General features: G+C 33.2%; 2 protein-coding genes across 2 annotated transcripts; both read right to left on the reverse strand.

The window, feature by feature from the left end:
* Nucleotides 1-5592: 5592 nt before the first annotated feature.
* On the reverse strand, nucleotides 5593-6135 carry LOC108198052 (uncharacterized). The gene has a single exon (XM_017365833.1). It carries the CDS (start codon nucleotides 6133-6135, stop codon nucleotides 5593-5595), a length of 543 nt encoding a protein of 180 aa, XP_017221322.1.
* A 3872-nt stretch (nucleotides 6136-10007) lies between these two features.
* LOC108200089 (WD-40 repeat-containing protein MSI4) lies at nucleotides 10008-17665 on the reverse strand. The gene is made up of 15 exons (XM_017368156.2): nucleotides 17309-17665; nucleotides 16007-16070; nucleotides 15774-15860; nucleotides 15633-15695; nucleotides 14804-14869; nucleotides 14458-14532; nucleotides 14052-14127; nucleotides 13649-13808; nucleotides 13316-13397; nucleotides 12266-12339; nucleotides 11986-12082; nucleotides 11788-11862; nucleotides 11290-11363; nucleotides 10378-10477; nucleotides 10008-10295 (listed from the first exon to the last, which is right to left on the reverse strand). The coding sequence occupies exons 1-15, from the start codon at nucleotides 17554-17556 to the stop codon at nucleotides 10185-10187; spliced, it is 1452 nt and encodes a 483-aa protein (XP_017223645.1). The 5' UTR covers nucleotides 17557-17665; the 3' UTR covers nucleotides 10008-10184.
* Nucleotides 17666-19801: the final 2136 nt, after the last annotated feature.

Genomic DNA, 19801 nt, shown 5'->3' on the forward strand with positions numbered 1-19801 from the left:
GACAGATGAATGCCTTGAATGTTGCCTATTCTGAAGATTATATGTTGACGAGGTTAATGCTTTCATGATTGTATATGCATATTCTTTTAGTTGCATTCATATTAGTTGCATTCTTGAGACTTGGTAGAAAATATTGGATTTTGTGGGTATATCTTCTACAAACCCTCACGAGACAAAACTCGTCCTACTAGGGCTGCCTAGGGGTTTAACGGCTTGTTGCATGCGCTCAATGCAATCATGTCATCTACGAAAATGATGGTAGTTAGTTATAGATATTTTAGTTCGCTTACTTGTCCGAGGACGTGCAAATGCTTAGTGTGGGGATATTTTGATAGAATATATTTTATATATATTCTAGATGATTTTATTCTCATATTTAATTGTATTTTGCATTGATTTGGATATTTATTTAATAGATTTTAATGTTTTTATTGTAGAGTGCAAGGAATTCCTAAAGTTGGAAGGAATTGAAGAAATAAAGCTTAATTGGACTCAAATTTGGATGGAAATTCGGATTTATTGGGCTACACGTATTATTTCGCTGTTTGGGCCATATCTGGAGTTCCGTACATCAGATTTTGACGATCTTACAGCCCACGCGAAGCTTAGAGAATTTTCTTTAATTCAGAGATGGTCCAATATCCAAAACCCAACTGGAAAAGCCCAGAAACTGTGGAGAAAACAGACCTGCGAATTTTAGTTACAGACTCCTATTCGGTTTCGGAGACTGCCTTGTAATTTCATAAAAGCATTAAAATACTTTTATTCTAGAGATCAATTAGTTTTTATTAGAGATACATACATAGAGATAGAGAGAGAAGAGAGGAGACTTTTACTTTTCTTCTTGTTCAAGATTTGAAGCTTGAAGGTTGTTTCTCTATTCTCAATAATAGTTAAATTATGTGTTTTTATTATAACTTGTGTTTTGTTAGTTTAATTATGAGTGAGTAGATTTATAATCCGGGGTTAAGTTGAACCCTAGCTATGATAGATGCATGATTCCCCCAACCCCAAATTGATTATTTAATTGCTCTTGCTTATTGAGTTGTGTTAATTAGCAATTGCATGTCAGGTATGATTATGTGATTTGTTCGAACCAATATCTATTTACCATCGGAAGTTGGATTTAGATGGTTGTGATTTATCCAATAAGGACATGAAATTCTCCATGGAAATAGGTAGAATGAATTGTTAGAAAGCCAGGATGCTGTGTTTAATGTCTCTAAATTGCATGATACCATGGAAATAGGCTTGATTGTATATTTAGAGAAGCTATTAATACTCGGAAGAGATTAATGGTATTTTATAGGGCGCATCTTTCCTCTTGAGTATTATATCTGATTTTTTTTTTGTCAGGGTCTACATGCTCGTAGATGAGTTGTATCATAGATACAATAGCCGCATCAGGGATTTCTTTGATCTAAAAAAGTTTATCATCTAACCGAAAGATACGCAAAGATATCTCCGGACGTTTAGATAATAAGACTTTAAAGACTCATAAGAAAACCCATAAGGTCTTTTTCCATGATCCTGAAAATCAAAGTAAACAAAGAGAAACATAAGAATGATAATATAAGAAAAAAGTAAAAATTGTGGAAAAATAAACGAATTATAACATATAATTCCTCACAAAAAACATAACATCTTATTCAAAAAAATAAGAAATATTAGAACTTATAAAGAAAGTGATATAAATGCGAAAAGATTAAAAAGTCTAACCAAAGTGAAAACTTTGGTTAGACACAAAGTATTAAAATATTCTTGTGAAACAATAATAGCAAAAACAAGTCTCGTAAACTAAGTATAAATACAATAGCCTCTCAAATACGAAAGATTCGGGAATAAATGGATTTTAAAGCATCTATATTAGCAAGATCGATAATTACTCCTAAAATATTGTTTATTGAATGTGATCATATCAAGTCTAACTTAATTTTATTATTAAACCTTCCTAAAATGAGAGCCTACTCTATGCTTTAAAAAACCTGATATGACTCCTATAAACTTTTTATATTTTTATAATCCATCAATCTATTCAATCCTAGTCCGTTTCATTAAACTAATTATGGTAAAAATTGAATGTATTGACTCCTAAATAATGATTTTTAAGTTATCCTAATTAAATATCTACCGTTATACACCCTCCTTCCACTAACCAGATCTTAACCTAGGTAAAACTTATATGCTATAACATATAACATATCCACACATATGCAGCTTACTGGTTCCATCAACCAGACCCCGTAAAGGTACCAGACCCCATTAAGGTACCGAATTCCTCATAATAGGAAACAAACAAACCATTCTTAATAGCCTGCGCAACTCATTTGTTATGAAACTTCATCCATCCACCGGAAATTGTTGCACACCTTCGAACTGTAGGATACCTTTGAAAAGCTAACAGATAATAACACGTTATAGACAACACTAAAAACATCTGATCTAAGTCAAGAAACTACCAAAACATCACTGAAAAACAGTCAATTCAAAATCCACAGTTAAACCCACTCACACAAGCGAAAAAACAATTGCCCACAATACAATGATAGAAAATACTGCTCCCCAAATAACAGATCCCAGACAAAATATTACCAAGTAAACCATGCAGTTGACTTCAAATTACAGCATAGTCTCATAAAAACCAAGAGAACACTTAAAACAATAACAAACAAAGAGGGTATTTGCACAAATCAATTAACAAGAAGAATAATCAATCAAGTACTGACATCAAAAATTCCAATCCCTGATATCCTTTCTCATTGCGACATTTGATCGAACATATGGCAGGCAATAGAGAAAGACACACATAAGTCGAAATACAGATAAGTTTCAAGTTACCTGACAAGACTATACAAATAATGAAGCAATCTCTTACTTGGTTTTGACCATACAAAACTTATCTCTCTGTCTCGGGCTGAGACCTCCTCCGTTGCCGTTCTCGACGGCGAGGATTCCGTCAGCTCCAGATTCGAACACATCAGCTTATCCGAGTATTATATCTGATTAGTTGGGGTTGGGAGTCGTAATTGCATTGATTCATGCTAGTGGGGATACTTAATTCTGGATGTTTTTAGTTATTTGATAAAATCCTTAATTGCTCTAATATAATTAGTTTAATAAATCTCAAAAATATTATTGTGTTCCTTGCTTAGTTAAAATTGGTCAGAAATAACTAGTGTTTGACACATTTGTCTCTGTGGGATCGACTCTGACTTGCCCTGCTACATTGTTAGGAGGAATTGTTAGAATTATTATTTGATAGGTATACGACAGCCTTGTCATACGTGTTCCAGAACTGATACACGAAACCGAAACAGTTCGGGTTTGGATTTAGAGTTCAGTACATGAAAACACGAAAGTACACGACACGAACTGTTTGCCAGGTCTACATATGATGCTTATGTGAAGGTCAATGCTACTAGTTTCAAAACTGATGTAGGTTGGATTGGTCGAGATGTCATTGTAATACTTGAATACTTGTTTAGCTCATTCTTTGTTTCACATAGTTTTGGAGTTTGTCCCGACTAGGTTCCGATATTTTTTTGTTAAATATTTTATGTTAATAAAATCATTTATTTGTCCAAGAAAAAGGAACAGAAACAAAAAACTTCAAAAAATGTATCTTCAACTATTTTTGTCGGTTACAATGTCATCAAAAACAATTTATTTATTTTAGGCATTTCAACTGCAAAATCATTTTAAACTATCCTATAACATTCGCAATATGCAATTGTTCCCTTGTTGAAAGCTAATGATCATACGTCAAAAAATAACAATCTTTTAAAAATATATTCAATATACAATTTTTGTTTTGAAAATACGGTGTGTAATCTCGAATGCACTCTCAATTGCAACTTTTACAAATTAAAAAACTAATATAATTTGATCAAAATTACAATCTTATATATAATTTTAACCATATTTTTGAAAATAAATTTTAAAATATAAATAACTTCACAGATTTAACTCCTGATTATTAATCGAGTAAATATTTTAAATTCGTCGGCTTTTTTTAGTTCCTAACCATTAAAAATAAGGGGTTGGAGTTTGATCTCATTCTTTGAATATAATAATTCTATGAGCTATTGAATACAGAAGATTAATTAATCAATATAATACTCCGTGAGCAATTGTGAAGCTAAACACATGAAAAACATAGAGATACAAGAATCAGTAATGTTTGTTGCACTATGACTTATTAGTACCACTGATTCGCTGTATACCAATCTTCGATACAATAAGTCTAAATCTATCTCTTCATCTATATGCATATATTCCAAATGTGCGGGTATGTATAATAATAATAATAATAATAATAATAATAATAATAATAATAATAATAATAATAATAATATATTAATATCACTATTTGAAAGTTTTAAGTTAGGTACCATTAATAAATATTACAGGAGTATCAACTATCAAGCATTGTTGGCTTGCTGCTACACAATCAAATTGAAGTAAAACAAAAGAGCTCCTGCACCTTTTTTTCCTTTCACCAATTTCTCCTCCGACTACTTGGGATGCTTCTTGTGAAATTTTTGGGGTACAAGGGCACAATCAACATGCTTGTCAAAATAATTTACCTGATGCAACTATGGAGCAAGCAAATGCCCTTTATAATCAAAATCAAAGGCAACAGTATAATCCTTATTCCAACACGTACAACCCAGGTTGGAGGGACCATCCAAATTTCTCTTACAAGAACAATCAGGCGAACCCTCCGCAAAATAACTTTTCTCATCCACCAGGTTTTCAACAGGGATCATCTCAGAATGCAACAGCTCAACCACCGAAATCTAATTTGGAATCTCTCTTAGAGGGATTTATGGTTTCACAGACACAGATCAATCGGGATATGCAAGCTCAAAACAGAATGCTAGAAACTTCAGTGGCTCAAATGGCTCTACAATTGAATCAACTTACAAAGTCCCAAGGCCAACTTCCTGGCCAAACTGAACAACCACCAAAAGGTCATATCAATGCTGTAACTTTAAGGAGTGGCAAGGAATTGCAAGAGCCAGAGTTAAGAGTGAACAAAAGCACTGTGGATGCTCAAGAAGATGGTGAGGGAAGTATGTCTGAAATTGTCACAGAGAAAAAGGCATTGGAAGAAGAAAAGAAAGAACCTGTTGTTCCTATTACACCATATGTGCCACCAGTTCCTTTCCCACAAAGGTTGGCAAAAGCTAAGCTAGAGAAGAAGTACGGTAAATTTCTTGACATACTACAGAAGTTGCATATTAACATTCCATTCATGGATGCTATAGTTGAAATGCCTTCTTATGCAAAGTTCCTTAAAGATATTCTCCTCCGACTACTAACATTTTATCGAACAAAACATACACGATATGTCCCCATATATTCTCGTTAAATTTAGAAAAGTCATGATACTACGAAATATATCAACAAAAAATAAGTCATACAAATAATTTTGGTTACTATTGTTGTATGATAATTTTAAATCTGATGATACTGATAAGATAAATAAAATATCCAATCATTAAAAAATATAAATTCATTATCTTTTTTCTTCTCCATTGAATACAAAATGATACTACTTTTGCTAATAAAGAAAACCGTACTGAGTCCTCAATTGGTCCCCACAAAATCTTCACCCAAAAAACTTGCCAGCATGTCATCATCAAAATCAAACCCACTTTTCCTACCATCCATCTGACCATCCCCTTCACTCACACTCTCACGTGCCACCACAACCTTATCACGCGCGCCGCCGTGTTCCATTATTCCACTCTTCCCACTATCAAAACAAAGACAACCTAAGTCAACACTTGCCATGACCGACGAGTTAGCGTCAGAAAAGGAGGACCCACATGACTCATCACCGTTACTATTTATAGTAATGTATGACGCCGACGCCTGAAATATCTTCGGCGAGCTAAACGGCGTGGATGAGATTTTCAGTTTGAAGGGAGGTGGAGCAACGAACTCGGTTTCGAAGATCTTATAGAGCTCAATGGCTGAGTCATCGTCCATGTTGAGCCATGCCAGCAAGTCTCCGTCGTCTTCTTCTTGCTTCACCAGAGTTTTTGGTCGTTTTTCGACGAAGGTATCTTGTTCTTCGGCACCTTCTGGAGATGAAAATCCACGTTTGGTTCTTGCTGTTTGCTCCATCATTTGAAACAAAATGAGAGAATGTGTTGTTATGTGTGTGGCTGCCAACACTATTTTACTATTTATATGAAAAAATTGACTGCAGAAATGGAAAAGTGAATGCAAATGGGATTGAAGAGGAACATATTAATCAAAATAGATTTTAAATTTTAGGATATTCCTATAGTGAATAGAGCTTTTTTTTTCCCAATTCATTGCATCAAGGTAGATATACACAGTCTGTCTGTTTGTAACTGAGTCATTGATTGAATGTAGAAGAAATCCGGTCAGAATAGAATGAGATATGCGAGAAATTTATGTATTTAGATGCACGAGTCATTGATCATTTATGAAGAAATTCAGTCTGGATCGAATATGATATACGAAAAAATTTCCGTTTTATGAATTGATTAAAAATATACTGAGTTTTCATATGATCGAAAATGAATAATTAATCATATTGAGAAAAAGTTGAACGCGAAAAGAAAAGAAAGATATATTCATGTAATCAACATTTTACCAAAGTGAAAAAATATTTCTTAACTCAGATAACTAGATTGTTTTGGATTGGAAATGTTTTGGTTTAGATGTATATTTGTCATAATATATTTTATTACGATCTGATTCGAATCGACAATTTAGTTCATGTCTAATTTCTGTTTTAGATAATTTGTATTCAATTTGATTTGGATTCGGTTCATTCCGGTTCGAGTTAAATTTAGGAAGAAAATGATAAATTTTTAATTAAGATCATATCAAATTCAAATTTTAGTTCTAATCTGGATTTTCTTATTCTGAATAAATTTAATTTAAACAAAAAAATTGGTTCCTGTTAATATTGTAGTAATCTTAATTTATCGTCAAACAATGTTAGTATTGCATATAATCTCGATACACTTGCCTCATTTCAAATGATTATAATTCGATTTAGTATTATTTGAAGTTTTAATATCGGCAAGTGCATATAATTTTATTTTGACAAACATATAACAATATCGCATTGGATTCTAGTTTGTAGAATAACATTGATTTCTATTTTTTAAAGTGTTATATGTTGGTCAAAATAAAATTAAAACTTCAAATAATACTAAATCGAATTATAATTTTAGCTAATATATATATATATATATATATATATATATATATATATATATATATATATATACATAGACAAAAGTTATTTGGAGTACTATAATTATTTGGAGTCTTGGAGTCCAAATCTAAGCCCTCCATTCTAAAATGATCCGACGGATGGTAGTTTTATTGTTTTGTTTTTATGAAAATATTTTATTTTTAATTTCTTTCAAGCAGCGGCAAAGTGTGTTATGTTTGTATTGTTTCTGCGGACACTGCGAGTCAGTCGGCGGTTACAACAAGATGAGAGTTTTACGGAGTTCAGTATGCAATCGTGTCCTGCAGTTGTTCTATCAATTTCTAATATCTTTTTCACCCTTTCGTCCATGTAGTAGCAGCTTCGATAAAAGCGTGCATCTGCAGGACATTACTATAATTTGCAAGACACACGTTATGTGGAACATCAAGAACAAGAAAACGAATTTAAATTTTCAATAAACTAACTCAAAACAAAATACCCAAATGTGCCCGGTCTTAAATGTTCTACCCTAACATAACAATTTTTATACGATTACCCATTGATGCTCGTAGAACTCTGAATCACTGTATACTCTCTTACAAAGCCCATTAAAATCACACCCTCAATCCCCCCACCAATTTCTAAATAAGCCCCAAAAAAGAAGCAGATGGTCACGATTGCTTCGAGGCGCGAAACGCAGGACTACCCATTGAAGTACAATGCTGCGATCATACAGTACTGGTATGATAGTGCTCGAAAATTCGGCATGCAAACCAAAAGTGAAGAACATAAAAGATGGGGAGAATGGTGAGTACTTGAACTCATAATGCCGAAATCGTCCTGCAAAAAACTACTGAGTTGTTGAATGAGGTCCGTGGAGTCCCGCACCTCGATTTTATCCCAGCGAAAATCAAGCCCTGGGAGGATGCGGGATATGGGTTGGAATTAGCGTTTAAAATTGTATAAAACTGATTTTGTAGTATTTTGCTCCATTAAATATCAGCCGCAGGATTTTTTAAGATCTAACGGTAGATCTTAAGGACTCCAAATTCTCACTAATTTTAGTACCCCACAGATCTCCACTCATATATATATATATATATATATATATATATATATATATATATATATAAAGTGATCAAATAGAAACCAATTTTATTCTATAAACTAGAAACCACTCCTTCGATACTCACTATTTTATGCAGTGAAATCATCAGTTATTATCTTTGATAATTGAGAATATTTACTTATAATTAATATTGGTGGTCAATTACCGACGATCAATTATAGTTGTAGGAGGTAGCAAATGACCGGATGAGGTTTGTGCTGGTGGTAGATAGTCGTTGGTGGTGGTAAGTTATGATGACAAAGGGTGATAGACAAATCATGGTTGTTGGTGATAGCGGGGTTAGTGGAAAGGGTTGATAAAGAAGCTAGGAGCTTCATCAATTCCGTATGATTGAAGATGATGATGATAGACGTTGCATATATGTGTTTTTTATATATTTATATTTGTCAGATTTTGCATATATAAAATAGTGAGTTTTGATATACAAATGAGTAATTTATGTAGTTAAGAACAGCGATGAAAAACTGTCCAGGGACTAGTTTCCAAGCTAATTTAGTTTCTGGTGGAATAAACCCACACACACAGATATATATATATATATATATATATATATATATATATATATATATATATATATATATATATATATATATATATATTACACATAATTTATATAATTATTTATATATAATATGTAATGAACAAAGTGAAATGGAGGCAATTTTGGCGGAAAAAAAAAGGTATAATGGAGGCAAGGTAGGTTACCTGGAAGTGGGGTTGAAGTGTGCTGAGGTTATTTTGTTAAAATTATTTTGTCCGAACGTGTTCCTCCACCGAACACTTTTTTTTTAGCATCACTACAGTTGAGTCGCTAATCTTCTTCTATCATGATACCTACAAAATATATAAGTTTTATTATTAATCCAATCTTGTTTAAATTCGATAATATAATAATGTAGTTCATTATTAAATTTGAAGTCTATATTGAATCAACATATATTCTCTATTATTTCAATTCAGAAGTATGTTTCTTATATATATTTATTGCGATTTTAAAATCAAAACCGAAATGAATGAAACTGAACCGAAATTTTTCGAAGCCGAAACTTATCCGGTGGTTCGGTTGCAGTTTTTAATTTTAAAAATTGAATATTTGCGATTTCGATTACAGTTTTACTCTAAAACCGCACCCATCCCATGATTATATGTTTGGTGGGGTGGTAAAGAAGTACTGCTATAATTACATTTACTGATTTACCAACAAACTTTGCTTTATTATTCTAGAAAAAAGATGAAAAGTACTTGTAATTATAGTGAAAGATGAAGTACTCTTTTATTTCTCGAGGCAGAAGAAATGGTACAGAGACACCGGGATACAGAGATTTAGCATCATCTTTTGCTGACCCTGTCATTCTTATCATTATCCTCATTGCCAAAATTAGTATACGAACTTATTCTGGAAAATGTATTTATAATTTCCACAAGAATCCGGAAATGAAACCAAATTTTTTATTTCTGTGTAATTGGGATAAATTTTTTTCGGTTTGGATTTTTAATTTTTTTTGGCTTGAATTGTTTTGCTTATCCTTGCTATCAAACTCAGGGTCCGGTGCCGAATGAGAACTGAGAAACACTGTAAGAATAGGAATGCGGGTGGAGTCACGCTGTTTTTCAAACAGCAATAAGGATAACTAGTTATTTAGGCTATACTTCTCATTGCGATAGTTGCTCTGTATCTCGAAATCTTAACATAAATAACCATGCACTACACATTCAAATTCCACCCATTATCACAGTGCTCAACATTCAAATTGCGATATCAAAAACCAGCAGTCACTTACCAGCTCATTCTTCCCTACATCTCCATAAACTAATGCAATAACAGAGTCTAAAGCTAAATTAGCTACATCAAATTTTAGGGGACTTGGAAGTACACTCCACCACATGAGCTTTATACTGCTCAAGCTCAGCCAGAACCTCCTCCTCTGGTCTGTAAATCAAGTCACTCATGCGCCATATCTGTACTCGTGCACAAATTCACCATATTACCAAATACTGCAGAATAAGAGTGTCAATATACATGTGGTGTATTATGTCATACCTGTAGTGTACCACCTCCATTAGAGGTGTCAACGTCGTCAGATACACTGACGACTGTCCATGGGTCCGACGCATTCCAATGGAAGTCAACAACTTTATCTCTGGTTAGAACAAGTGCTTACATGAGCTCCACAAAATATTTAAATTTCAAAAAGAATTAAGCAAAAGGTGGTGTCACCTTGCAAAAAAACTAGTCCAACTAAATTTTGCACAATGTCAAAGATGAAATAGTATGGTCACAACAAAAAGTTACATATTCCGAATTGCAAAAACCTTACGTTGATTACTTAAAAAAGTAAGCACATATTTAGTCAGAAGGGGTGCATATTTATCCTGCCATAATTGTACGCAACGAGATCTTGCATCTAACAAAACTGATAGCAACCTCAATTTCTAGAATACCTGTAATAAATTGAATTCCCAGCACTAAAAGTTTGAACGGGGTAACGTATGAATGCTTGAGTACAAAGTGTTATATGCATGCTTGAGTACAAAGTGTTATATGCATCAGGGAATAGGAATATATAATCCACGCTAAAATAGCTAGTAAGCATTTCACAATTAATCAGTTTCCTTTAACTATTATTCAAATACACGGAGCTGGATATACAAGACGCCATGCATCAGGGAATATCATTATATAATCAACGCTAAATAACTAACAAGTACATAACTATTTTAGTATCCTTTACCTATTGATTTCAATAACAGGGAGCTATATATACTATATGCCCATAATATCATATATCAGAAGATAGTATAATATATCCAAATATGTATTATAGAGAATAACATTTAATGGGGTATTAATTTAGAGAAGAAGAAATAACTTTCAATAATACAGAAAAGATGAGAGACAGGGGAAAAAAAATAATGCAATTAAAATGTAAAAAAATAAAATGAGACATCAAACCTGTGTCCTGCATGCTTGAAAAATAACCCTGGAGGACAATTAGGCGATCTGGTCCCTAGTTCCTTTTTCCCAATCTAATGGCAAAAAAAGATGAATTGTCAATGTAAATCAACATACTCTGTAAAATATTTTATGGCAAATGGTGATACTCAAGGTGACTTGGAAATAGCATGAGAATCATCTCAAAAACACTTAGTTTTAGTTCTAAATCGAGCGACGATCTACATAACAATCACGCAACCAAACTCATATGGCTCCCATTAGGCAGCCGGTCAATTTTCTACATTTTAAATATGGCTTGCAGAACAAATCCGGATGGTTGGCTACAATAAAGCATAGGGTCATTCAAATTATTATTGTCTATTTCTATTTTGGATGATCACGAATAAATGGTAGATATTATTTGGGTGGTATTGACGTTCTACATGATATTAGTTATAGTTGCACATCATACTTCTATGCCTACAAAATAGTCTTGACATTGTAAAAATTTCTCACCCTCTCATAATCCCAGATGTTCAGAGAACCATCCTCCGCAGAGCTTCCAAATACAGATGACTTGTCTGGGCACCACTGAACATTAACCAAGTGATTTCAGTCAACTGATTATCTCTATTAGTTAAAAACAATAATTTCCAAGCATAGCTAACAAAACGCAAATATCAATTTGGAGCTTAGAATCAATAAATTTACCACCTGAACACAGAGAACAGCTGCTTTGTGATCTTCAAATTTATGAACAGGAGAACTTAAATTTCGGCGATCAAACATGCAAACAGAATGATCTGCAGACCTGAAATAATCCACATAACAAAAAATCACCTGCATATTGTATGAACATGTGCAAGGAAGAGAGACATTGCTGGAAGGCAAATGTGTCTAACGCAGACCACTGTTATAAGAATTAAAATATATATATGTATTTCAAAAGAAAAACCAAAAGGAAAGAGAATAAATAGGAAAGACGAGATTATACCCAGTTAAAATAAGGTTTATATCAAGAGGATTCCAATCAACACAGTGAACATCAGCATTGTGAGCCTTTTCAACCTATTAACCAAAAGCATAGCAGGACCACTAAAATCAGAAAAACATTTACAGAAAATCTGCAAGTACATACATTTTAGGAGTCCAAGTCATGTAAGCTTTTAACCTGGGCAAGATCATGTATTTTTCCAACTATAGATTAGTTGTTCCTTTTTAAATGTATTAAAAATATTCAAACTTGTGTAAAAGCTTTCAAAGACCTTAAACAAATGTTGCTAATGGGCCACGCCATATTAAGGAGTATAATGCACCAAGTGCAAAGAGGTCAAACTTGATCTAAAACGAGCTCAACAAGAGAAAGCAACCAACTATAGTGGCACAAATTGAGTAATGTATGAGTCCATCAACAGTGAAACTAGGTCCGTAGTAATTAACCAGTGTAGTGAAAATAAATGCGTTTTAAAAGGACAAAAACTTCATTTCACCACAAATGCAACCTAAAAACAAATGTCCGAGGAATCCATGTCAACAATTGGTAAGTTATGATCCTAGATGAATATGAAAAAGAAAGCTGAACAACAATATCTTCTCTACACCTAACATTAGCTGCATAATACAATAAGTTCTGGGCATTCAGTGAGAAATATTGTTCATATTTATAAATTTCTAAAATTAGTTTCTGCTCAAATGTTCGAATTTCAAGCATGCTGACAAACGGTAAGAATTAATACGCATTAAGCGCGGACTTGAACTTAAACTGTCATCAATTAAAGAAGTACTATCTCACAACTTCTGTAGAACTACAAGAAAATAGTATTATCTTCAAAGTTTTAACAAGATAGCACTTTGGACCCAACAATCAATACATTGTCCCTACGTGAATCTCATGTCCATTGCTTTTAACCACATATCATAACAAGATACAGACCAAAGAATAGCTAAAGATGATATCATTTAAAGTTTGATTGCTGATGAATATTCAAAATATTCCTGTTTGATGAATCAAACTGATTACAATTTAATTGATCACATATCTAACCTTGATTACAGGGTTGGAACCAGTTCGAGCATCCCAAAGTATCAGACATGAATCATCTCCAACGCTGCAAAATTCCTGTGCACTTTATTAATGGAGAAGATGTCAGAATCATAAAAAACTTAAAATATAAAACATAGTGGCAGCAAACCAGTTAATGTGAAGAGAAAATTTTAAGGGTTAAGAGACTCATATAACTTAATCCTACAAAAACGGTATGAAAAAATTTAAGATGCAAATAAGGACCAGAAATACTGTTATAGCCTATAGGCTCAAAAGCAATTCAACAAAAGACATTCATGAGCTTGAAATGATAGTCAAGTATAAGCAAGGTACCTAGATGGGCAAAATTGCACGTCTTCAACAGTATCCTCGTGGCCTTTAAATATCCCGCGAGGAGCGATAGAAGGGTTTTCAGCAGCTTTAATAATCGACCCGCCAGAAGCTGCAGCTATATGATCTTGCAAACTCCACAAGATTACATTTTTGTCTTTCCCTGCCATTAAAGAACATCATTAGTGCAGAACACAGTGGAACCTTAGCTCATTAGTGCACAGTCAATAGTGCGTCAGTGACTAGCCAATTTGTAGGTAAGGGGACTTGTTTTAATGCTGCCATCTCAATGTGCGGATAAAAAGCAGGCTAAGCATTCATAACACAGCTTGTTATAGCATGAAAAGATAATAATAATACTTAAGATGTGATGTTTTTGGATGAAATAACAGTAACAACTTCTAACCTCCAGAGAGCACATATGGCTCAGTAGGAGACATCGCAAGGGCATATTCTGCATTATCCTCGTGCCCAGTCAGTACCTACAGACAGGAACAGTGAGCAAAAGATTTTACAGATCAGAGCACCCAGGAAACTTTCAAGTGCACAGTAGCTTTACCAAAAATACCTAGAATGCCTAAAATAGTTTCACAAAAAATGTAGAAGCAGTGAGCAACTAGTTAAGTGCCTACATGCTGTATGGTGTGCTGAAATATGGGAGAGGAACCTAAAAATTCATATAATTACAGATGTCATTGACAACACATCTTCATATTGGCATGAAATAAAATTTATTACATAATGACTACGCATGATAAGGGTGAAATAATAAGACAAGATGAGATAATTCAGTCTGGCAAAAGGAAACGCACCAAATCTGGGCGAGATTCAGCAGCTCCAAAGACTGCATGGCGGTTCGGTTGAGCCTCAATATCCCATATGAGAACCTGATTCAATAACAATCAAAAAGAGATTTGAAAGATAATGTTACTTTTTAACAATATAAAAAGAAAATGAGAATGGATCAAACAACCATTTATTAAAGTAGCATGGGATCACACAACAGTGAATAATATACAGGGTAATTTGATCTCTAATTGATAGATATAATTTTCACAACCTTAGAACATGCGTATATAGTGAAGATGGTAAATCTTCAATGCAATAATACAATGACTCGGATGCATCCATTTGATCTTAATAAATTTCTGCACTTACCTCCGGACAGTCTGTATGTGTTGCCACAATGCTGTTGTACTGAGGAAACTCTCTTATTCTGTTCACCTGCAACAAGATTTTAGTTATTATGGCAAAATAACATCTACTACTTAGTACTTGCCAATATCAGGATTCAAATGTCCTTGTATTCAACAAATTAAGTTTTCTAGTGTGTGCCCATGGACACACATTAACAACCATTTTTTAGTTAGGTGATGCATTTTCATTGGCTACAAATTCATTAATAATGATGGCCCCACTGCATGCGCAAAAATCTCCACCAATTAAAATCTTCCACGTAAGTCAAAAGTAGTTGTTAGTGTGTACCCATGGGCACACACTAGAAATACCCTTAAAGGGCGTTTGGAAACATGCATTTCATTTCAAATGATGGATGATTTGAGTTGTCATTTCAAATTTTCAGATTTATACTAATATTTTAATGTCTAAATTTCATATAAAATCCAAATCCAAATTCCCAAATAGGTTATTTGATCAAATCCATAATTTCAAATGAGATCTAGGTTCCCAAACGGGCCATTAAAGAAATTATGGAGCATGTGAGTAAAGGAGTAAACTATCACCGTATCCACCTATTTTATTAGATTGACCAATAAATATGTCACAGAAGTTATAGGTCACATAGCATATGGCAGAGAATTAAACAAGGTGCAACAACTAATTAACTACTTCAAGCGTGCTGGACAGTTGTGGGAAGATAGTTTTGGTAGCACAATTTCGCCAATGGAACGAAACACAGATATAAAAGGAAATTTGACAAAGCTACAAGCACTTCCACTACAAAAAAACATCTCCTGTTGATGCATACCTCTCCGGGATGTATTATAGTTTTGTACTTCTTCACGAACGGCGAGCGTGATTCCTCATTGAACTGAAAGATTCAGGTAATTAGGGAGACAATACAAGAAGGTATGAGGAGAGATAAAATATATGGAATGAAAAGCATTACATTAGCAATGTGGTCCCCTGCTGCGACCCTTTTTTTAACTACATCACAGTTTGCAATAACCAGTGTATTTGGTACACTGCCATCAGTCTACAAAACAAGAAGAAATTATGATAGGAGCTGAACATGATACAATGTGGCTTAGGAGTTCATACATTAAAGAGAGGCATAACTGACCATAATTGTGACACTTCACTTATAAATGAATTAGCACAAAGAAATGATGAATTATTTACCTGTTCGGAGAGGTAAATGCGTTGTCGATTCTTTTGGTTTGCTTCCTCAAGCAGAGGACCCCACCTGAACACAAGTTGAACATGCATGTACATTTTATGAATTTTAATTACAAGATTTAAACTACTTCCAGAAAAACTATAAAGAACTTTCCAAGTCATTTATCAAATTAAAGAGTGTAAGAAGCATTTACTAGCTCCATGCGAAAATATATCCCATCTTTTACTTACAATCATTTTAGCAACAAAACATAAAATAGATCCCAATCACTTAAACCAGTTAGCAACCCCTTCCCTGTACCCCCACAGACTTAAATGAAAAAATGCTCCTGTAGGCTTTGCAAGTAAATTAATTTGCTTCCCAGTGTTCCTTCACCCCCAAAATAATTCAAAATCAACAGAAACAACTATTTAACTATTTGAACAGAATATCCATCACATTTATCACATTTAAATATCCTTTTGAACACATACCAAAATCAGATTTTATTTTTAATTTTTAATTTTAGACACGGCAATCAGCGACTTAATTCGAGATTCTCAACCCACCACACTCATGTCTAAAAATAAACATAAAAGGCACAAAAAAATGAGCATAAGCTCAAACACAAGCGCCTGTATACTTAACCTAAAATTTTCAGTTCCCAGCAATCGAAGTCTCATTAATAGAAAGGCCCTAATACACACACCCATGTGTATATCTTAAAACAAACACATGAAATGCTCAAACTGAATAAAAATATAGCTTAAACACGGAAATGAACAACTCAATTTGAGAAACCCTAACCACACATCCTGCCTAAAAACAAAGCTATAAAGCAAATAATTGAGTACAAATAGTGCCTAATTCTAGGCTCTCAGCTAACCTAGATATTCCAGCTCGCTGAATTCCAAGTCTTATTAGCAAAACGAAAAAAACAATACAAGCATAAACCCTAGATACACATACACACACAAATGAACACAGTTTTTATACATAGAGAGAGGGAGAGAAATGGGTAGAGATTCATAAACCCTAAACAAAAACTATACAAACACATCTATACACACAGTGAGAGGGATATGGGCAGAGAGAGTGGGGGAGGGAGGGGGAACAGGGAGAGAGAGAGAGAGAGAGAGGGAGAGAGAGAGAGGGAGAGTGAGAGAGAGAGGGGAGAGAGAGAGAGGGAGAGTGAGAGAGAGAGGGGAGAGAGAGAGAGAGAGAGAGAGGGAGGGAGGGAGAGAGAGAGAGAGGGGGGGAGGGGGGGAAAGAGAGGGGGGAGAGAGAGGGAGGGGGAGGGGGAGGGGGAGAGAGAGAGAGATTACCGGCAAGAAAGAGAGGGCCAGATGAGATTGTGGTTAGCAAACCAGTCATAAAGAACGGGAACAAGGCTCTTCCACTGAGTATACTTATCATCCACACCAGCACCCACCACTTTCTTCTCAGCCGTGCCTCGCATCTTCACAACAGAACTGCTCTTAACAGAAGACGGCGTCTCTCTCTCCTCCTTGCTCTTCGAACCCTTTGGCCTTCCTCTCTTCTTCGGCTGCTGCGCTGTTGGTGTTGATTCCATTGAATCTCTCTCTCTCAATTTCTCACTCTCTCTCTTTCTCTGACACTCAGAAACTTTTATTGCAACCTCGCTAAGTTACAACCAGCAGCAACGGCTGGTCTTATTCTCGGTTTCAAATTCATTTCGGGGGATTTTATTTTAATTTAATTTAATGGGAAAATAGATTTTTTTGCCACTCAACTTATTATGTTTTTAGAAACTTGCCACCCAACTAATTTTTTTTTCCTTTCAGTCACTAATGTTAGGTTTGGATTTTGTTTTAGCCACCAACTTAGATTCGGATAACATTATGATAATTTTTTTGTAGCATCATTTATACATAGTAATAGTATATAATATTTTGATGATGTTATGCTTATATCTTTATATATAGCAATAATATAAAATGAGCCGATGAAAATTTAAAATTAGGAAAAATCATAATTAGAATTCTAAAAATTCAATATATAATGAATATGAAATCAATAATTTCAAACAATTCACCCTGATAAGATAAAGCGTAATTGAGTGATATGATGCATCATCTTTCGCTATTAAATTAGTTTCAATCAACTAGCTCAGTCTAAGATCTCTCTTAAATTTACCTTCATAAATTTTAATAACTTTATCTTATTACAATTTTCAAGATAAATAAATAGAGATGAAAACTTAATTTACGATGATTGTCCTCTATAATGCATCATTTTATGTTATTACAACTCTCTATGTCTCTCTCATTAGTTTACAGTTTTTTCTACTGCTTAGCACGTATTTTAATACTATTATAAAACATAGTTTCATAACTGATTTTTGTGATTTTTGGTGTATGTAAAAATTCAAAAGCTGAAATTTTATTCAGAAGAAAAAAAAATTTATTTATGAACTACATCTTTTAAAAGTCATAATATGCGTGTAAAATTCTTATCACCCAAGGTAAACGACTTTAGGGATATAAAAAGTACTATATACAAAGATACAAACATATATCAAATCATCAAAATATTACAGACTACCACTATATTTTAATAATGCTATACAAAATTAATATAATGTTAATAATCAAATTCGAACCTAACTTCAGTGACAAAAAAAACTGAAACTAACATTAGTGGGTAAAATAAATAAAAAATATAGTTGAGTGGTTAATTTCTAAATACGCAATAAGTTTAGTGACAAAAAAAATTATCATAATGATGGTAATCAAATCCGAACCTAAGCTGGTGGCTAAAAAGAAATCCAAACCTAACATTAATGAGTAAAAAGAAAAAACAAATAGTTGGGTGGCAAGTTTCTAAAAACACAATAAGTTGAGTGGCAAAAAAATCTATTTTCCCTAATTTAATCTAGTATTTAATATTACAAAGATACAATCTTTTAGATTTTTTATTTATTCAAAAAAATCATTTTAAATTATCAAATTCCTTCGTTAGTAAATTTATATAGACTACATATATAAAATTGTGTTTCATGGGTATTTAATTTGAATTTAAAAAAATATATTAGAATATCTATATTTTCAATTAAGATTTTAAATGAAATTTATATTAAAATGATCATCCCTTATACTCAAATATCTCACTCAAACACACCGTTCTCAACAGGAACTCGTTTAAATCATTATATATCTTATTATGTTGAATTTTTTAACAATAATTATAGAAAAATTGACAAAATTAATACAGGAAATTTTTAATTATTCATTATTTTTGGTGTTTTTTCATATATATACTCAGTCGTAAAAGACTTTTTGTATAAATATTGTTATTTTTTAAAATAAATTGTAAAAATTTTATCTTTCAAAAAAAATTGCAAAAATAGGATGGTTGCCTTTGCAATGATATTTACAACTACTAGCAACCTTGTATGCAACCACAAATGTAATTGGAAAAATCTGTTCAAAATTACATTTAATTGCAAAATAAATTGCAAGTGATTGCAAATGGTGAAAAATGAGTGTCCTGCGGGACACATATTAATATCACAAAAACAACTGCAAAAACAACTAAAAACAGCTACAAAACTAATTTTAAAACAAACAATTAAAATTGAAAACACTTACAAAACCAATTTAAAAACAAACAATTAAAATCAGTTACAAAGACCATAAAAAAAACAGTTACAAAAACCTTCTTTTATTTCAAAGTAGTGTGGAAATTTTAACAAAAAAAAGAAAGGAGCGAGGAATCGGGAAACTAAGGATCAGGTTTTATACTTAAGACAATCAATCACACGTAAAAATCGTTTATATGTGTGTAAGTATATCTAT

Source organism: Daucus carota, chromosome 8 (assembly GCF_001625215.2).
Source record: "Daucus carota subsp. sativus chromosome 8, DH1 v3.0, whole genome shotgun sequence".
Lineage (NCBI taxonomy): Eukaryota > Viridiplantae > Streptophyta > Magnoliopsida > Apiales > Apiaceae > Daucus > Daucus carota.